The 17,784-nt window shown below is 35.7% G+C and overlaps 1 protein-coding gene across 1 annotated transcript in view; it reads left to right on the forward strand.

Annotated features, from left to right (window-relative positions):
- The window catches only part of TM9SF2 (transmembrane 9 superfamily member 2), a gene marked incomplete at its 3' end in the record, with an annotated part of 22,905 nt that extends 6,117 nt beyond the window's left edge, over nucleotides 1-16,788 (forward strand). Inside the window, exons 6-17 of the mRNA XM_009580184.1 lie at nucleotides 3,773-3,902; nucleotides 5,516-5,640; nucleotides 6,523-6,634; nucleotides 9,208-9,287; nucleotides 9,379-9,487; nucleotides 9,610-9,742; nucleotides 9,985-10,104; nucleotides 12,258-12,315; nucleotides 12,970-13,129; nucleotides 14,673-14,824; nucleotides 15,877-15,988; nucleotides 16,617-16,788. Coding sequence (XP_009578479.1) covers nucleotides 3,773-3,902; nucleotides 5,516-5,640; nucleotides 6,523-6,634; nucleotides 9,208-9,287; nucleotides 9,379-9,487; nucleotides 9,610-9,742; nucleotides 9,985-10,104; nucleotides 12,258-12,315; nucleotides 12,970-13,129; nucleotides 14,673-14,824; nucleotides 15,877-15,988; nucleotides 16,617-16,788 — 1,463 coding nt within the window. The remainder of the gene's footprint in view (nucleotides 1-3,772; nucleotides 3,903-5,515; nucleotides 5,641-6,522; nucleotides 6,635-9,207; nucleotides 9,288-9,378; nucleotides 9,488-9,609; nucleotides 9,743-9,984; nucleotides 10,105-12,257; nucleotides 12,316-12,969; nucleotides 13,130-14,672; nucleotides 14,825-15,876; nucleotides 15,989-16,616) is intronic.
- Between the last annotated feature and the right edge of the window lie 996 nt (nucleotides 16,789-17,784).

Below are 17,784 nucleotides of genomic sequence, written 5' to 3' on the forward strand. Positions count from 1 at the left end.
AGGCTGAATGTGTACACTGAATCTCACACTGATTTTTCAGTTAGGATTTAGTGCTGTGCACCCACATCCAAGGGCTGGGAAGTGTTTATCAGCAGGTTCCATCTTGACATTGGAAATACCCAGCCACACTGTCTATTTGCATAGTGCTTTGTATGTTGGTATGCTGTGCTAATGGCAGCCTTTGGGTGCAAGGGTAGAAGGAACGACTTGGGCATGAAGTTGTCAGAGTTCCTGTGGCACGTCTTTGCAAGTAACACATGAGCATAATTAACCGATGTTGCCCATATGATTCCAAATATGTGCTCCCTGCTTCACAGAAACAGAGGTTTCGGTCTTCATCTAATTAGATGAACACTTTCTGGATATATTAGTAAAAATGCAGGTGAAATGTTGAATGTTGCCACTGTCATTAAATATTTTGCTATAATGTCACATTCTGTTTCTTCAGTTTTGAAACAGCCACCCGTGCTGGAAAGGCAGTGAGTGCTTTTTCTACTGTTCTTGGGAACCAATATGGGATATCCCTTTTTAGGGATAAGCTGTGGCTCGCTGATGTAAATCTTTCTGGGAACCTCCTGAAAATTAGCGTCGTTGGAAGTTGATAGATTAGGTCAGAAGGGTTCATAGGCAGTAGCCATATGTTTATGTAAGTGAACCGGGAAGTAATAAAGAAACCCTGAAAGGCACAGCTACTTTTGCACGGATTCGGAGCATATATTTCAGCCTAATGCTGAAATAAACAGAGCTTCAAACATGCTGGATTTAGTTATTTTCATATTAAAAACTGCATATATTTATGATATTTTCACCACTTTGAATTTCACTGATGCATGTTGGTGTGGCATAAAGCTTCAGCTTTAAAAGTTTGTGTATGTTTTGGTGTATAAATGAAAAATAGTTTCCCAAGGCTATGACCCTGTCACTCTTTAAAAGAGATTCAGCTTTTTTAGGAAGGCCCAAAACTTGACTATTGATACAGAAACTGAAACAGAATTATGTAAAACTAATCACACAGAAAAGTGTGGTTTAGACTGTTTTTTTTCCCCTTAGATTAAATTATTTTACAAATATACTTAGCGTATTCAAGAGTATTTTTTAGCCTGTACAGCTAACTTGATAGGACTGCTCAGATTTTAGTAAGATGTAGTTCTATTTTTCAGTGTGAAAATTTCCCTTTAAATTTAGGGCACTCTTTTACATATTCGTATATTCTTAGTTCTTTTAATAGCACTTCTACTATTTGTTCTTTTGCTAGGCCCACTGCCCTAAAACTTTAGAACCAGTGGCCTGAAGAGTCTCTGTTTGTGTCTGTTACGGTAATGATAGTCCCCTCAGCCACAGCTTCAAAAGTGGAAGTGGCTGGATTTTTTGATGAATGATGCATGGTCCAGGAGTATGGTCCAAGGGTATGTTGCACAGGGATCAGCAAGGTAGTGTAAGTGAGAATTTAATAGAGGTTTATTATCCAGCTTCAATTTATCATAAAATTCCTGGTGAACACAGATGGTGCAAAGTACTTTTAAGGTTTTTAAGAGCCACTTAATAAGATTAGGAATTGACATACTGAATTGGACTCAACAGCTATGCTGATATCTTGGCTGAGAATGTTCATCACCAGTGTTCTTATATGTCTCTCAAGAACATCTGTTGTATGGCATATTTGCCCCACATGTATAATCTCTTCAAGTCATTTTAAATTTGAAGATTAACTGTGAAAAATGATTTGCTGCTTAAACTATCAATTTGTTCCAGCATTGCTGCTTGAAGGCAGCTCAGTATGTCTTTGCTGTAGAAGATGCAAGGGAAAGCCTTTATCCCAACCAAACTCTTTAGCAGTAGGTTAGTGCTTTACCTGGTTTTGATTATGAAATGAAAATATTAACAAAAGCAAGAGCTATATCTAGCATATATTATGGAGGTAAAATTCCAAATATGGTCCAAGTGTAATGAATCTGCATCTGGAATAGCTCCTAATCAGCAACTTAATTGTACCTTATAGTCGCATGGTGAAACGAGTAGGATTTGGTGGGTGCTGCTGCTGTTTGCAGCTCTGTGATAGTTTTTGGAATTTCCCGAGAACCTGGAAGCTGTGTTTTTGGAGGGCCTGTCTTCACCTCTTCCACTGTGTCAGTATGAGTCATGAACGTTGCTACTTATTTCTGTCTGGGAGCTAATGGTAGGGATGAAGCAGATCTCCTTATGTTTTGTAAACCAATGCACCATGTACCACTCTTTTTACCCCCATCTATTGATGTGCTTTAAAAAATAGTGCTACTTCAGAGACTGTTACAATACACAACAAACTAAATAATGCTTCGTTGTTGTCTGAAGTCATAATTCGTGTTTTATTAGGTACTAAAAAGTACCTGATGGCGTATTATCAGGTATGAGGTATTTGTTAACATTAATAGCCTGGTGGTTGTAATGATGAGACATGTCGTTGTAAAGGATATTCAGTAGCTTGGTAAGTTTTACAAAAATGTGTGTTGTTAAGTTTCAGTGGGATGTCCTTTTTTTGGTTTAGTGATGTACAAAAAGTGGCAGTTGTCTCATGTCTTCATGTGTAGACCTTTAAAAGCATACCTTGGAGCAATTAATGTTGCCCTAAGGGCAGCTACTGAATTTTAAGTCGTCTTTGAATGACTTTCTTTTGGGATTTATCTTTCAGGTAGTTAAAACACTTCATAACATAAAGAAACAGGTTTGGTTTTTTTCAGTCGTGCCTTTTACATGGACAGGTGACCATGTTTGGTATCTTTCTCTACGTTTAAAAGTATATTTTTGGTTTTGACATTAGTACTATTTGTAGCATGTTGGATACTGTTTGTATCTTATTGTCTTATAATTTTCCGCAACTCCTCACGGGGGTGTGGGATTCCCTTACAAATTTTTCACTGAAACTGAACTATAAACCTACTGGGACTTTTAGGTAATATGAATATAAATCTTGTGAGGCATTAATGTAAAGGCAGCAGGTAAACAATGGAGGGAGGTTTGAAAGTGATTACTTTCCCAAATGCATCTTAGAATTTTTTGCTTATGTAAACCATCTAAAATACCCCATACTCTCAGGGAACTGCAACGGACATCAATGGTCAGGAATTCACTTAAATAGCAAAAAAAAACCCCAACCCAAACCCAACAAACTTGCACTTTAGCTTTAATGCAAAATAAAAGTTTAGAGAGTGCCATGAAAGATGTATTTTGCAATGGAAGAGAAATGAGGAAGCTGGAGAATTAATAATATGTATGTGTGTGTAGGCAAAATTTTTTATTTTGTGTTTTATCATAAAGAAACTTGAAATTACCAAGTTCATTTTAGCTGATTTAGTGGATTATTTTGGCTATTTTTAAGGACAAAATAATGAAATGTTAAATTGTTATGACTTTGGAGTGGGAGAGTTTTATGTATTGGGCTATATTTGTAAGGGGACTTCAGAAACCAGTCCAGTGAATAGAATGTTTTGGTGGTCACAGAGTGTAAGCCTCCTATTTCCAAGCCACCTTCTGAAGAAATAGACTGATGTTTTAAAATTTTTTTTTTTCCTAAAAAAGTTAAAGTTTCAGTTGAAGAGCTAGATGCTTATATCTCATTTGGAAACTGCATTGGCAGTCAGTGCAATTCCATGGGTTAAGATCTGAAAGAAGTATTATTCTTGTAGTTAATCTTCCAATAATGAATGTAGCGAAGTTAGATTAGTATTAATCTGGTTTTGTTTCCATTACACCATGTATTTTGAAAGATTGTGAAATGTCACTGTCCCATTTACAGGATTGTGGACAACATGCCTGTGACCTGGTGTTATGATGTTGAAGATGGCCAGAGGTTCTGCAATCCTGGTTTTCCTATTGGCTGTTACATTACAGAAGATGGCCGTCCAAAAGATGCCTGTGTTATTAATGTATGTTTATGCGATTATTTTTTTAATATCCCCTTTTTACTGATTTAAAGACTGGCATTTCTCCTATGTCCTGTTTCTATGGTGGGTCCTCACTATCTTAAGAACCCTTGTTGCCTAAAACTAGGTAAGGTATCTCTGCAAGTACCACAATTTGTAAGCCTCATCTAAGCCCAAGATCTTCGTCTCTTCGGTTGCATAATACAGAAGGACTCTAAAAGATAGAGGGAAGAGATAAACGTGCATAGCATTTAGTACCTGTAAAGGGTGAAGGAGAAGAAAAACATGTCATCCTTCATTGCCTAGGAAGTCTAAACATTTGAAGGCTTGGACTTCACGTTTTTATGGGATAGAAGTGTTTTCATGGAAGCAGGTTTGCATAGACGTGTTTGTACCTCTGCATGGAAATTATTACTTTCTGAAGGATTGGTTTCCCTAAAACTGTGTGGGCTAATGGAAGAAGGCAGAATTGAAGATTTCTGGGTGAACAAAGCTTGTACAGTGAGAGAGAGAGATCTATTGGATTAACTGGTAGAGGTCCAGATAAATGCACTGTATGTATTGTGGAGATAAGAACGCTATAGAAAATCCAAGATGTCTTTAGATTACCACAGACCTCTTCCATGGAGAGGTCACTGAGGACCTGGAATAGGTTTTTGATTTTACCAAAATGGTTAGTTTTACTTAATGGATCTTACCAAAGACGACGGTTTCTGCAGTTTCTAATTTTGTTTCGTTTCCTCCGTAATGAATTCGTTTCAGAGGCTCCATATGAATGGATGCTGGAAACACATTTATGATCAAATCTGTAATCTGGCAATATTCTTTAAATCTTGTTTAAATACTTGTTTTTAATAAAAGGAAAATAACCTTTGAAGGAGTACTGAAGGACTGTAGAAGAACACTTTGTTTATAGAACTATTCTTATAATTAGGGTGCTTTGTGAAAAGAGGTGGGGATAGAATCCTGAAGAAGTACTAATGGAACTTCAGTAGACATAATGCTTGTTTAACAACCTCTTTAACTGACTGAATTCCAAGCTGATGTTTCCCTTCACCTGAGATTTGTATTCAGCATTCTTGGCTGCTGCTTGCAGTTCATCCCTGTGCATCTTTGGTTTCAAATGTCAAGGTGGTTCTGTCACAGAGAGCCATTATTTGCATTGTTTGTCTTGGGAGGTTCTGTTTAATCTATGAAAAATATATACATTGTTTTAAAATAGCTGATGTGTATGAAACGCTTCTGATGTGAAAGTTGTCACATAGTTATCTATTCAGTTTGCTACTTCAATTAAATAAAATGGGACATCTTCAGCTATTGAAATATTTTAATAAATATATTTATAAATACATTTTATATTTAAATACATTTTTCTACTTTTCAGCTGTAGTAGACAGTTCTTAGCATTAACTTTTCTAGTTTGCCTTTTTAATGCAAGGCTTTAATGCAAAGACTTTACTGTCTTTGTATTCCCAGAATCCTGCATTCATCTTGTAGGAGAACTTCTTGACAGAAAAACTGTACACAGTCTAAAATTCTGTTATGTAAGCTTCTGCCTAAGGCTTTTAGATGTCTTTATCTTTTTGATTGTTTAACACCATCTTTTATCACTGCAGTCAGAATTTCATGAAAAAGATACTTTTTATATCTTCAACCATGTTGACATAAAAATATATTACCATGTTGTGGAAAATGAAGCTCTGGGAGCAAGACTAGTTGCTGCTAAACTTGAACCAAAAAGGTTAGTACTCGGAAATAACTTGTCATCAAACAGTGGTCCGTCCCAAGGTACTTGCTTTGATTTGGGGACCTGTTGCTAGTCAGAAATGTTTTCAGATATGTGACCTGTAGATTAGCTTTCCTGTTGATTGATGTAGTCTAATGTAGGACAGTCTAACATAATTTTGTTCTGAGTTTGATAGATCTTTGTGCACTATTTCCTATTTGGGCCAAAAAAAAAGATAAAATAAAACCTGGAAGTAGCATGTGTTCAGTGAAGCAACCCTCATTTCCCTACTGGGAAACATTTTGTCTTGTGACAGAATAGGCCACCAGTGCCTGAGGCGGGACAGAGTGCAACATTTGATGTCTTCAGCAATCAGGATTTGAATGGAACGATTTCACAAATACACTCGTCAGTTGTTCTGGTGTCTATGTGGCTTTTGTACAACTGATGTCTGTTTTATTATTTCTTAGCATCTTGTCTTTCCTTTCTTTTGTATTCTTGGTATAACTGAGCTTGTTGCCTTGTTGGTCCAGCATCATGATGAAAGTATTTTTTCTGACAAAAGTTAATAATTCTGTTGTTTTAACTTTTTGAGTGTTTTGGAGGTTCTTAGCAGTACTCAGACTTCTTTAATTTTTGGTGCTCTGCTTTAGAGACTGTGCGCTCTATAGTTTTCTTTTTAGAAGAGACAACTATTGTTTAAAAAGTTCAAGTATCAGAGAGTCCTGTGTTTATGATACATTTCTTATGAGTTCTGAAATTTGAGGCATTAAGAACACTTTTTATATTTCAGGGAAGAATCCCGGATGAAATTGATGCTTGTGTAAGATGAATGAATTCTTTCTTAAGAGCGTTGTCAGTGAAGCAGCTTTCATTCTGTGTTTTTTCATCTTGCAGTTACAAGCATACTCATCCAGACAACCCTGATTGCTCGGGAGTACCTATGGATATAAGTAATAAGGCTAATGGAGAAGTCAAAATCGCTTACACATACTCAGTTTCTTTTCAAGTGAGTACTAAGCTTTCTGTAGTAGTTACCTCTTAAAATCATGCATTAATGCTCTGAATTATAAAGATGGACAACTAAAATTATCTCAGAATAGTAAATTTGTGGTTTTAAAGCTTTATTTGAACTGGAATGTCAGAGATGGCTTGGGGTTCAACCACATGCTTTACGATTTTGCATACCATCCCCCACACACTGAATGTGAAATGCATATGTGTTTTTTAAAAGAATCACACTTTCCATGTTTACCTAGGTTGTCTGGTAGATTATTTTTCAATCCAAGCTCTAAGTTTGAGAAATGGTGTGTTTCAGCAAATTAGTGTTGTAGGTAGGTTGAAGCTGATCATTTTCTGCTCTCCTGCTGCAAAAACTTTCTTTTCTTCAAGGTCTTCCTCCCATGGAAATTTGCAAAAGAGTAGGAAGCTGGTATTCTTTGTTCCACTACTCTCTATTTAAAGACAGAGGAGCAGTATATCAGGCAACTGTAGGGAGCAGTGATACTTGAATATGTCTCATTCTGGTGACAAGCAAGAGACTTTCTTTTTTTTTTTTAAATGGAGTTTGCTGGACAAACTGTTTCCCAAAGTTTCCCACTCTATCCCAAACGTTTCCCTATTATTTTACTCAAAATACAAGTGACTCACTAAAAAGAGAGCAGATTATAACTAACTGGGTTTCTTGACTCTCTGTGTATGTATTGAAGGGATAGCTCACATACAGCACTTCCTATTTTCAACCTCAACAGATCTGTGGTTCTTCTGGATATGAAGGAGTCTACGCCTTCCTTTTTTTTTTTTTTTAATTTTTTGGCCTTGTGGACTTTAATCAGAATCTTGGCAAGTAATAGATTCAAAATAGCAATAGGGCAATTTTTAATTTTCTTTATCCTTTTTCTTGTTCTGATTGCAAGGCCAGTGGTGTCTTTCAAAATGATAGGCCATTGTCATATCAAAGCTGTTCATATATCTGTCTTAATTCTAGATGTATAGCCTGCTGTAGGATTCAGTTCAACTGTGGTGAAATGGAGACTACATAGTTGATCTTTAAAGTTAGTTGGAGGGTAGTGTTGAGTTAGGGTGTGGGATCCACTGTCATAAGAAGTACGCAGTAAAGCACTGGTCTTGTAATATCATATCACCATGCTGTCTCAGGCACAAATGCTTTTTATCTCTTATAAGCTGTTATAGCAGTGTTTGAAGAATTACCCATGATCATTCTTTACTCTAGTAACATACTGAATTACATGGTAGAGTTCAAAATACAGTAAATAGTGTAAGAAAAATATTCAGAAAGGGTTGTATTATGTATGATTAATAATTATATTTTGAGAAATTATATCAGTTATGATGCTGAAATTAATTTGTATACTGAAAAGCAAGTACTACTGGAAACCTGTGAGAAGTTAGTATTTAAGAATGACCTTAGCTTCATGCTAAGCTTCATATTGTTTACCTTTAAAAAAAAAAAAAAAAAAAGACATGCCTAGCTGTGTGTGTTACTGTCATGTACACAATGTTACATCACTTGGAGGTAATTTTCTGAAATTCCATTGGGTTGGCAGATCAGGTCACCTCAGGAAGACAGAAAAAAGGCAGTGTAGGTATGGGGAAAAATGCAATTCTGTCCTAGAATCGTTGACACTGGTTTAGAAACTTGTTGCTTGCGTTGAGACCTAGTTTTATTACCTCAATGAATAGATGTTTGATCTTGGCTAAATTTTTTAACCCGCTGGTTTTTATATTTTCAAAAACTGGCTTTACTGAAAAGCACTCTTGCTCTTGTATATTATAAATTACTAAAATAACATCCTGTCAGAAAAACACCTAGCCATTTTTATTAATTGATACTAGTGTTTCTGGTTTGTTTAATGGCAGTCTTCAGGTTGATCAGCACTGTTTATTCCTTTTTTCATGTTTACTCTGCAAAATAAAACAAAGAAATGCTCTTTTTGAAGTGTTTCTGATCAATGAATGTTCAGTCTGAATAAGTGTAATCAGCTGAAACGCATAAAGGAATAATTTGTTTCCTTCTGCTAACAATGTAAGTTTTGTAGTATTGTCTTCCCACCTGTCCTGCAGTATAAGCTGAATGTAATTGAATTGGTAGTTGGTGCTGAAACAAGGTTGTATCAAAGCAAAGGATAATTTGGACAGAGCACTATCTAAAAAGTGGGACATTATGCTGGAGACTCTATAGCAGAGCTTAGTTTCTCAGTGTCTGTGGTGTTGACTTATGCTAAAAAATGCATATTCTTTATTATTCTGCTTGTCGTTTGAATTCGAGATGAATTAATGTAATCCTTGAAGGGAGGAAGCACAATTAAATTAATTTGATATGCCTTTATGTCCTAAGAAGACATGGGTTCTCAATACTATTCAGAAAATATTTTTGGTTTAGATTCTATGGTCAAATCTTAGGTTTGTTTTAGGTAGTTGTTATTAAACTATTCCCTTTAAGGCATGCAAAATTAAATTTTCAATTTGTCGTGAGATTTAAGATAGCTTTGCATGAACATCAACTTATAAATTTCAGTTGGATACTGACTGTATCTGAAACTGATGTGTTTACTCTTTCAGGAAGAAAAAAGTATAAGGTGGGCATCAAGATGGGATTATATTTTGGAATCCATGCCTCACACTCACATTCAATGGTTTAGGTGAGAAGAAAGTTTTTCTTCAAGTGTACTGTACTGAAGTGTTTACATTGCAATTTGAATGATGATTTTTAAATTTTTTTTTTTAATTCAGTATTATGAATTCCTTGGTGATTGTCCTCTTCCTGTCTGGAATGGTAGCTATGATTATGTTGAGGACACTGCATAAAGACATTGCAAGATACAATCAGATGGATTCCACTGTAAGTCTGAAATGTACCTCTTAAAATTTATTTGGAATGTAATTTTTTCAGCTAAATGTATTTCTGTAACAGGCTATTTAAATGGCAATCTACTGTATTAAAATAGGTATTTTCCTTTACAGGAAGATGCTCAAGAAGAATTTGGCTGGAAACTGGTTCATGGTGATATTTTCAGGCCCCCAAGAAAAGGAATGCTGTTGTCTGTTTTTCTAGGCTCTGGCACACAGATCTTAATAATGACTTTTGTTACCCTGTGTAAGTAATAAAGTGGGGAGGCATTAGTTGAGTACAGATGATCTTTCACTGCTAATCGCAAGGTACTAGTAAAAATAGCAGTATAGTTTTTGTCTGGCAATTTCTTAAAAGTCTAAGATTAGAAACAGCTGAGCTGATATAATAGACATGCAACTAAGTATCCACAGATTTTAAGATAACTGATGTACTGGCTTTGTCAAATGTATAATTACTTTCCAAAATTGTGCATCTCTGCTTCATAGTTTTTGCTTGCCTGGGATTTTTGTCGCCTGCTAACCGGGGAGCTCTAATGACCTGTGCTGTAGTTTTGTGGGTACTGCTTGGAACTCCAGCTGGTTATGTTGCTGCCAGATTCTACAAATGTGAGTAAAAGTTATTTAAAATGACAGGGCTTAAGTTCATTAAAGTAAATTATCATCACAGAACTGATTTTTATTTTCCAGTACTGTTTGTAGTTTCCCTCAGGGCAAGATGGAGAAATGTACTTACCGTTACAACAGAAAACACATATAGAACACTGACATGGTTACATTGGTTTTGATGCAATCATGCCTGAAGACCCTGAATTGCTCTTGCTACTATGTATTTATGGAATTGGAAAGCAAATTCCATTTTACTAATACTAAGCTCATTACACCAGACAGTTTTGTACTTCTATTTCCTATAGTTGGGGGAGGGGTGTTAACTTGCATTTAGTTTTAGCCATCAGTGTTGCTTGGTAACATTTTTTTTCCCCAAATCATAAACCTCTATTCTTGCATGCCTGAGATTTGTCACCTCTTTTTAGCTGGTTTCTAGGTCTTTGGGAGAATGGTGTTTATCAGACTGTGGCAGGGGCGTAGGGGGAAGGATTATTAGCTGTTCTGTAGTTGTAGAAATCAGCCCAGTGGTGTTCGGGCACCTGACAGTAGTTAGTTGATACTGTTTTCCTTAACTGATCCCAGCTAGCTATTGTTTCAAGGCCTGCCTACCAACCTTAAACTGTTTGCCCCGGTTTATTTTGAGGTGAAGCATGCCATTCCGCATACAGCTTGTTTAATTACCTTACTCAAGGTACAAAACTCTTTGTGACTGAGTGAGCTGGATCTTTTGGACTATTTTAGTTCTTAACATACAGGGCTACAGGAGTTTATTTCTGAACTTCAACCTGGCAGTAGGCATTGAAGTTCTTTCTTCTAACCATTTTTTAATTTTCATGTGGGGACAACCACTGGGGTTGTATTTTGTAGGGAGTTTTTCCACAATGGTAGTGATGCGATAGTGAACTATTCCTTGTCCTTCTCTTCAAGCCAATTAGACTTAAATGGAAGGAGACTTTAGGACTAACAGCATAATTGAGGACAGAATAATTGTTTATATCATGCTGTATGTTATATGTTTTGAAGGATATTTTGAAGTCTATTGATGGTAAATTGAATCCAGTATCTTTAGTGTAGATGTAGCTAATAATAATTACATTTCATATTATACTTATTGGGAATCATTTATTTGATACTTGAATATTGGTTTTAACTACTAAGACAGTGAGTGACCAATCCAGAGATACTATTGTTATAACACGAGGTGGTCTATACCCTGTATAGAGCATGTAAACATGAATGTTTCTCCTTATAGTATACAAATAATGTGAGACATAAACCAAAATGTAACTGAAATGGATATCCAGTTTTAAAAGTGGGGTTTTTTTTCCCAACATTACATTTAAAAAGTGAAACCTGAGTTGAAATTAAATGGTTAATCTTAATAACCTGTGCCATGTTCTACCAAGATTTTATGAAGAAATAGAAAGCTAATTAAAATCACTCTAACCATAATCACTTCTGACTCTTGAAGTAAAGAAGCATGTCATTATGGCAGTGCTCAAATGAAATTGTCAGCTTCACTGAATTCCAGCAGGACGTTTTCATTTGGAAGTATACTGACTATAATTTTTATCAGTGTAGTGCAAATTCATAAAGATTTTCTTAATAAAGCTATCTTTGGTCTTTTGGTATCATGACTGCTTAATGCTATTAAGAGACCATCACTATTTCCTCTAAGCATGTTAGCCCTGACTTTCTTCTAAGATTCTTAGACAAGAATTATTTCAAGAAAACTGTTAAGCTTGCTTTTCACATATTTATGTATTTTTTCCTACTGAAACCTGCAGTCAAATGCTGCTAGAAAGCTTAAACTTCTTAATCACTCCAGGTTTAAACTGTTTTTTAATCACTTAAAAAGCACTGCAAATCTGCTTCCTCCTTTTAACAGATAAAGTGGTCAGAGACCCAGTTTATTTAGTTGGGATACTTTTCCTGACCTTGTTTTGAGGCTTTGCTTTGAAGCTCTGTGATTAAGCAATATGATGAGGGAATTCAGTTTTATTACTGAAGATTTAGTTTACTGTTTTAAACTTGGGCATGATAGCACAGTATTTGCAAGCACAGTATTTGCAAGCTAATAGGTAAATGGACTGGAAAATTAATAATTGTGAGTTTAATGCATGTTTTGATGACTGTAAAATGTTTTAATACAGCATTTGGAGGTGAGAAATGGAAAACAAATGTCCTGCTAACATCATTCCTTTGTCCTGGGTAAGTTGAGAATATCGCCATGATTAAAAGAATTAAATTGCACTTCTCTGACGTGCATAGCTAATTTTTAAGTTTCAGCTATACAAGTAAATCCTATTACATCATCCCTTTATTCCAGAAGCTACAAGAATATCACAGCGCTTTTGATAAAGATTAATATGTTAATGGCATATTATCCTTAGATATAATTTTTTTTTAGTAAGCATTTGTTTACTTTCACCACATGAAAAGGTTGATTAAGAAAGAGCATTATGATAGTAGTAAGTTTTAGACAGGCACACTTCTTCATCGCTTTCTTTTACTCTCTAGGCTGTTTCTCTAACCACACTGTAGTTGGCCTTATATAGTGTCATATACTGTATAACCACTGTGATAAATTTTTCTACTTAATCACAGCAAGCAGTCTTACCCTGAAGTGTAGTTAAGACAAGCATGTATTTGAAACTGCTTAGTTGGAACGTCAGCTCCTGCTGGAGTTCAGTCCCACTAGATTAATAAAGAATTGCTTGTTTGACCTCTTCATTTTGATATTTTGTGTGTGTCATTTCATTTTAACAGAGATTTTCACTAAAATCTTAATACAGTGCTATTGTTTTGTTAATGTTATTAAATATTGAGTATTTCTATGCTTTAAGTGTATTATGTATTTTTCAGAATTGTATTTGCAGATTTTTTTATCATGAACCTCATTCTCTGGGGAGAAGGCTCTTCAGCGGCTATTCCGTTTGGTACTTTGGTTGCTATTTTGGCACTCTGGTTTTGCATATCTGTACCGCTGACTTTTATTGGTGCCTATTTTGGTTTTAAGAAAAACGTAAGTGTTTTTGAGAAATTGTTTTGTAAGTGTATGTATACACATATGCAGACGCATACACACATACACGTTTTTCACTGTATAGACTGTGACTGAGGTAGCACCTGACTGAGCTAGTTGCATTGTCAGCTCCAGTCCTGTTCAGTTATTTTAGAGCTGCATTGGATATCCAGTCTTGGGATTCCAAGACTTTGATACTCAGTTGGTTGTTGTTGGTGATAATTCTCTGCAATGATTAGGGTTATCATTGTATTTAATTGAGTGACTGCAGCAAATAAAGCAGTGATTTGGGCATTCTTTATTTTAATTAGCATCTCTTCCATTGTTAAAAAATTTAGTTGACCCAGCCAAGCATAAGGGAAAGCAACTTAAGTATTTCTGGGTTTCCCCCATGTGTTTTGTTCCTGTCCGCCCTCTACGTTGCATCTTTAGAAGGGTATTTTCTGATCAAATTGCTAGAGATCTTGTGAAATCTCTTTGCATAAGTGTTCTGTAAATGGTTATCACTGCTTGGCAGACATTAGCTGGGATTTAGTCCTAAACTGACCAATTTTACTTATTTATATGAGGGCTTTTTGTGACACTGGTGACCAAACCTTCTTAAATAGTGAAATCAGTTCTTCCATTTTTGCTTAAAAAGTGGTTTACTGTGCCCCACAAACTTAAAGATATTTTTGTGTTCAGATATTTTTGTGTTTTTTCCTGTATAGGAAGCCAGAGTTCGAGCTCTCTGTAGCTCTCATGGAATACCTTCAGAGAATATTTAAGTATCTTAGAAGGCACGTTTAAAGTTGATTGTAGTTATCCAATTTTTCTTAACTGGAATTCAGTGGGTTTTTTTCTGATAAAAATTTCTGGTTGAAATTCCAGCAAACCGCCCTGCATTGTACAGAGGCAGTTCCTTTAAGAAAGGAGGATTTGGTAAACTATAAGGCAACGTGACAGGTGTCACAAATATGTTAAAATCAAATCAGAAATCAAGTACCTAGCAAGTACCTATTGATGCTCTTGATGTAATCTTTACGAAAGGGGAGAGATGGCAAAATATTAATTTATCTGCCTTAAATTTTTTTCTCCCACCATGCTGATCTATGTATGCATCTTCAGCTAGGATTTAATTGCCAGATTGAATCCTCTCAGTTTGTAAGTTTATCCTAATGTGATTATTGGAGTAAATCCTGAAAAACAACATACAAGGATTTTTAGAAGGGGGAAGCAAGAGTCTGCACCACCACTACCCCCCAGCTGAAAAGTGAGAAATCAGCTCAGGCTCTGTAACCATTACCATAGATAGGTAATCGTAAAAAGGGAAATCCAAAAGATCTGTGGCTTTGTTTTCAATAAGAGCTGTCTTTTAACTTGTTTGCCTAGCAAATATTGGTAGCTAGGCTGGTAGCGAAAGCAGATGTAGTGGTAGCTGGTTATGCACATGCTCAAAACAAATAGTAGACTTTTGCCACCACGCATTTCAAAAAGAAAGCAAAAAGGCGGTGCTGTAGTTTGACATGTTATTTATTTAGCAATTTCTTATTTTCGTTTAAAGGCTATTGAACATCCTGTTCGCACAAATCAAATTCCTCGTCAGATTCCTGAGCAATCATTCTATACAAAGCCATTACCTGGCATTATCATGGGAGGGATTCTGCCTTTTGGATGTATCTTTATACAGTTGTTCTTTATTCTCAATAGTATTTGGTAAGTTAACCATGATCTATTTGAATTTTCTCGGTCATAGAAGGTGTTAATTTTTTTTGTGAAAGTTTTTCTTCAGGATGCTTTGACTGATTTTTGGTGATACAGGTTACCAGGTACTGGTTCAATAAAAATTTAAATATTAACATCTTTTTAACATTTTGTGGTTTAGAAGATATTCAGTGCCTGTTTTGCTTGTCGAGGTGTGTGGAGAAGTGCTGTGATATGCTTAGCAATTTACAGCTGACCTACAATATTCAAATAGCTAGTTTTCTCATGCTACTCCTCTGACTTCATGTGTGGAAGCAGCTCTGAAGCTGAGATACGGCATATAACTTGAGAGTAGTAAGTATATTAAAATTGACTTGAGGTTTTTTTGTTGTTATAGTTGTTGTTGAGCTAGAAAAGTACTACTACTCTTGGGAGAAAAAAGAAACAAGAACAAATTTTGTGAAATCTTTATAAAGGCACCAGAGAGTAATTCTTTTAAAAAACAAAGCACCAAAGACTAGTCCAGTGTAAGTGAATTCTGATGTGAACTCATAGCATACTGACAAACTAATCTACTGTGAGGGATTTGTCTTCCTTCTGGCACAATTTAGTTATTGGATCTTGTTAAACTGTTTCTGAACCTTGAATAGGTGCCTCTACCCAACGTAGACAGCTACAGCATTTGACATTTCTTGTTATTTTGCAGCTCTGCCCCTTTGATTGAAATGTGAGCTGAAATCCAAGTTCTGCTGAAGTCAGTGGAAGAGGTCACACTGACTTCACTGGAACTGTAATTTCACTCATTATGTCTAGTCAGTTTTTTCGCTAAAATCCCAACCAGGACCATGCTTTGGGCTTGCTTTCTCGCTGTTTTCAGACTGAGCTGCTGAGGCTCCTATTCTTCAGTTAGAAAACAAATTACCCAATTGTATGGCCACACAACTGACAGTACCTCAGTAGGAAGCGGAATACTTAAAATGAAGGTGATATTATTGCATATAAAGAAATAATATTAGCACAGTGTCCATTTTAATTTTTTTTTTTTTTTAAACTCCCTTTTATAGGTCTCACCAGATGTATTACATGTTTGGCTTCCTGTTTCTGGTATTCATTATTTTGGTTATTACATGTTCTGAGGCCACAATATTGCTCTGCTACTTCCATCTATGTGCAGAGGTAAGAAATATTCTTCAGTATTCATACTTGATACTGTTTTAAGGATGCTTCCAAAAAATTCTAAGGCTTTTGTAATTGGAAATAAGTATTCCAGAATTCAACATAAACACAGTTACTGTATGTCCTTAAATCATGTCTTTAGAAAGTGAAGCAGAAGTGAAGCAGGCTACTTTTGGCAAAACTCGTAACAAACACTAAAACCCTGCACTGAGTACTACTAAGTCAGAGATCTCATCTTTAGAGTCTTAACTCCCTGTTTTCTGAAGATGCTAACCTAATCCATTAACTTTGTTCAATCAAAGTGCATTTTTGCACATGCCCAACCTTAGGGTGGGGGAGGGCGGGAAGAAAATCTCTGTGGCTGGCAATAGTAGGTCTGGCTTATTTGGGTTTTTAGATTTTTGCCTATTTGATACTGATCTTTAGGTTTCTTATCTCTAATTGTGAATGGTGTAGTTAACTCAGTATTGATTATATATAGTTTTTTCCTGTAAATAAAAACTATAAAAACTTAATTTCTGATAAAGTAATAATAGAAATAGTAGCTCCGCATTCACTAATAGGGTTAGTGCGTTAGAGGTATGTGGAATACTGCTCATACATATTTTTTTTTTCCCACCCCTTCTAGGACTACCACTGGCAGTGGCGTTCATTTCTCACTAGTGGTTTCACTGCAGTTTATTTCCTAATATATGCAATACATTATTTTTTTTCTAAACTGCAAATCACAGGAACAGCTAGCACCATTTTATATTTCGGTTATACCATGATTATGGTTTTGATCTTCTTCCTTTTCACAGGTAAGTATATTGAACCTTAATTTTAAATGTTGAGTCTACCTTTAGCTTTGCACAGTAGAATCCTTGGCAAAACTTATTTTGATACAGGATCATAAATTTATATATGTCTTTGATTTTTTTCCAGGTAGTTGTGTAGCATTTTGCAACTCTGATCACAAATTTTAGTGAAAGAGAGTAGGTGAGGATGAGGCAAAACTACTGCTGATTTGAGGTGTGGCCTATAATTAGATCTTCAAATATAATGCCTTTAAATGTGATAAATACTTCTCCAGATTTCATTCCTATGTTAGTCATGTGACAAACTCAATTTTTTAAATTGGTTGTCTGGAGAAGCACACTTCAAATCAAACACAATCAAGTCTAAAGTTACAGTGTCAATTAAGGAAAAAAATGCAGCTTTTGTGGAATAGGAGGAAGGAAGAGAGAGGAGTAAAAGTTGACAGAGGATATTTTTGGAGGGTTTTTTACTTTTTTTTTTCTCCCCCATTTGCTCTCTTCCGGAACTTCTTTACCTTCTTTCCCAATTGCATTGAAGTGGCAGGGGAAGCAGACAGAACTTCTTAACTTTTTTCTGATGGTGTCAGAACCTTGTCATCTTCATTGTGAGCTTTTGGAAAAGCAGCTGTATTAGGTGCTGCACTTCAATTTCCTCTTCAGTAAGTGAGATGAGGTGACAAAACCTTCCTTTGTATCTTCAGTACTGAAAAGGAATCTTCAGTAAGACACACTTATCCCTTGTTTGGGGTGGAGGAATGGCAGTGAAAGATGCAAGAAGTCTCCTTTCAAACTCTCATGCAAGAATGCAGCAACCACCAACTCCCCAAAAATCTTAAAAATACTAAATTCTGTTCCAGCAGAATGTAATCAGTCTTTGTGGACTTAACCCTACAAAGCAGTATTTTTGAAAGTACTTTGAACTGATCGATGCTTTAAATGATTCAAGCTTCATGTTTATGATTAAGTTTAATGATTCATAGAATCATAGAATCATTAAGG

The sequence above is a fragment of the Fulmarus glacialis genome, unplaced genomic scaffold (assembly GCF_000690835.1).
Source record: "Fulmarus glacialis isolate BGI_N327 unplaced genomic scaffold, ASM69083v1 scaffold15806, whole genome shotgun sequence".
Classification (NCBI taxonomy): domain Eukaryota; kingdom Metazoa; phylum Chordata; class Aves; order Procellariiformes; family Procellariidae; genus Fulmarus; species Fulmarus glacialis.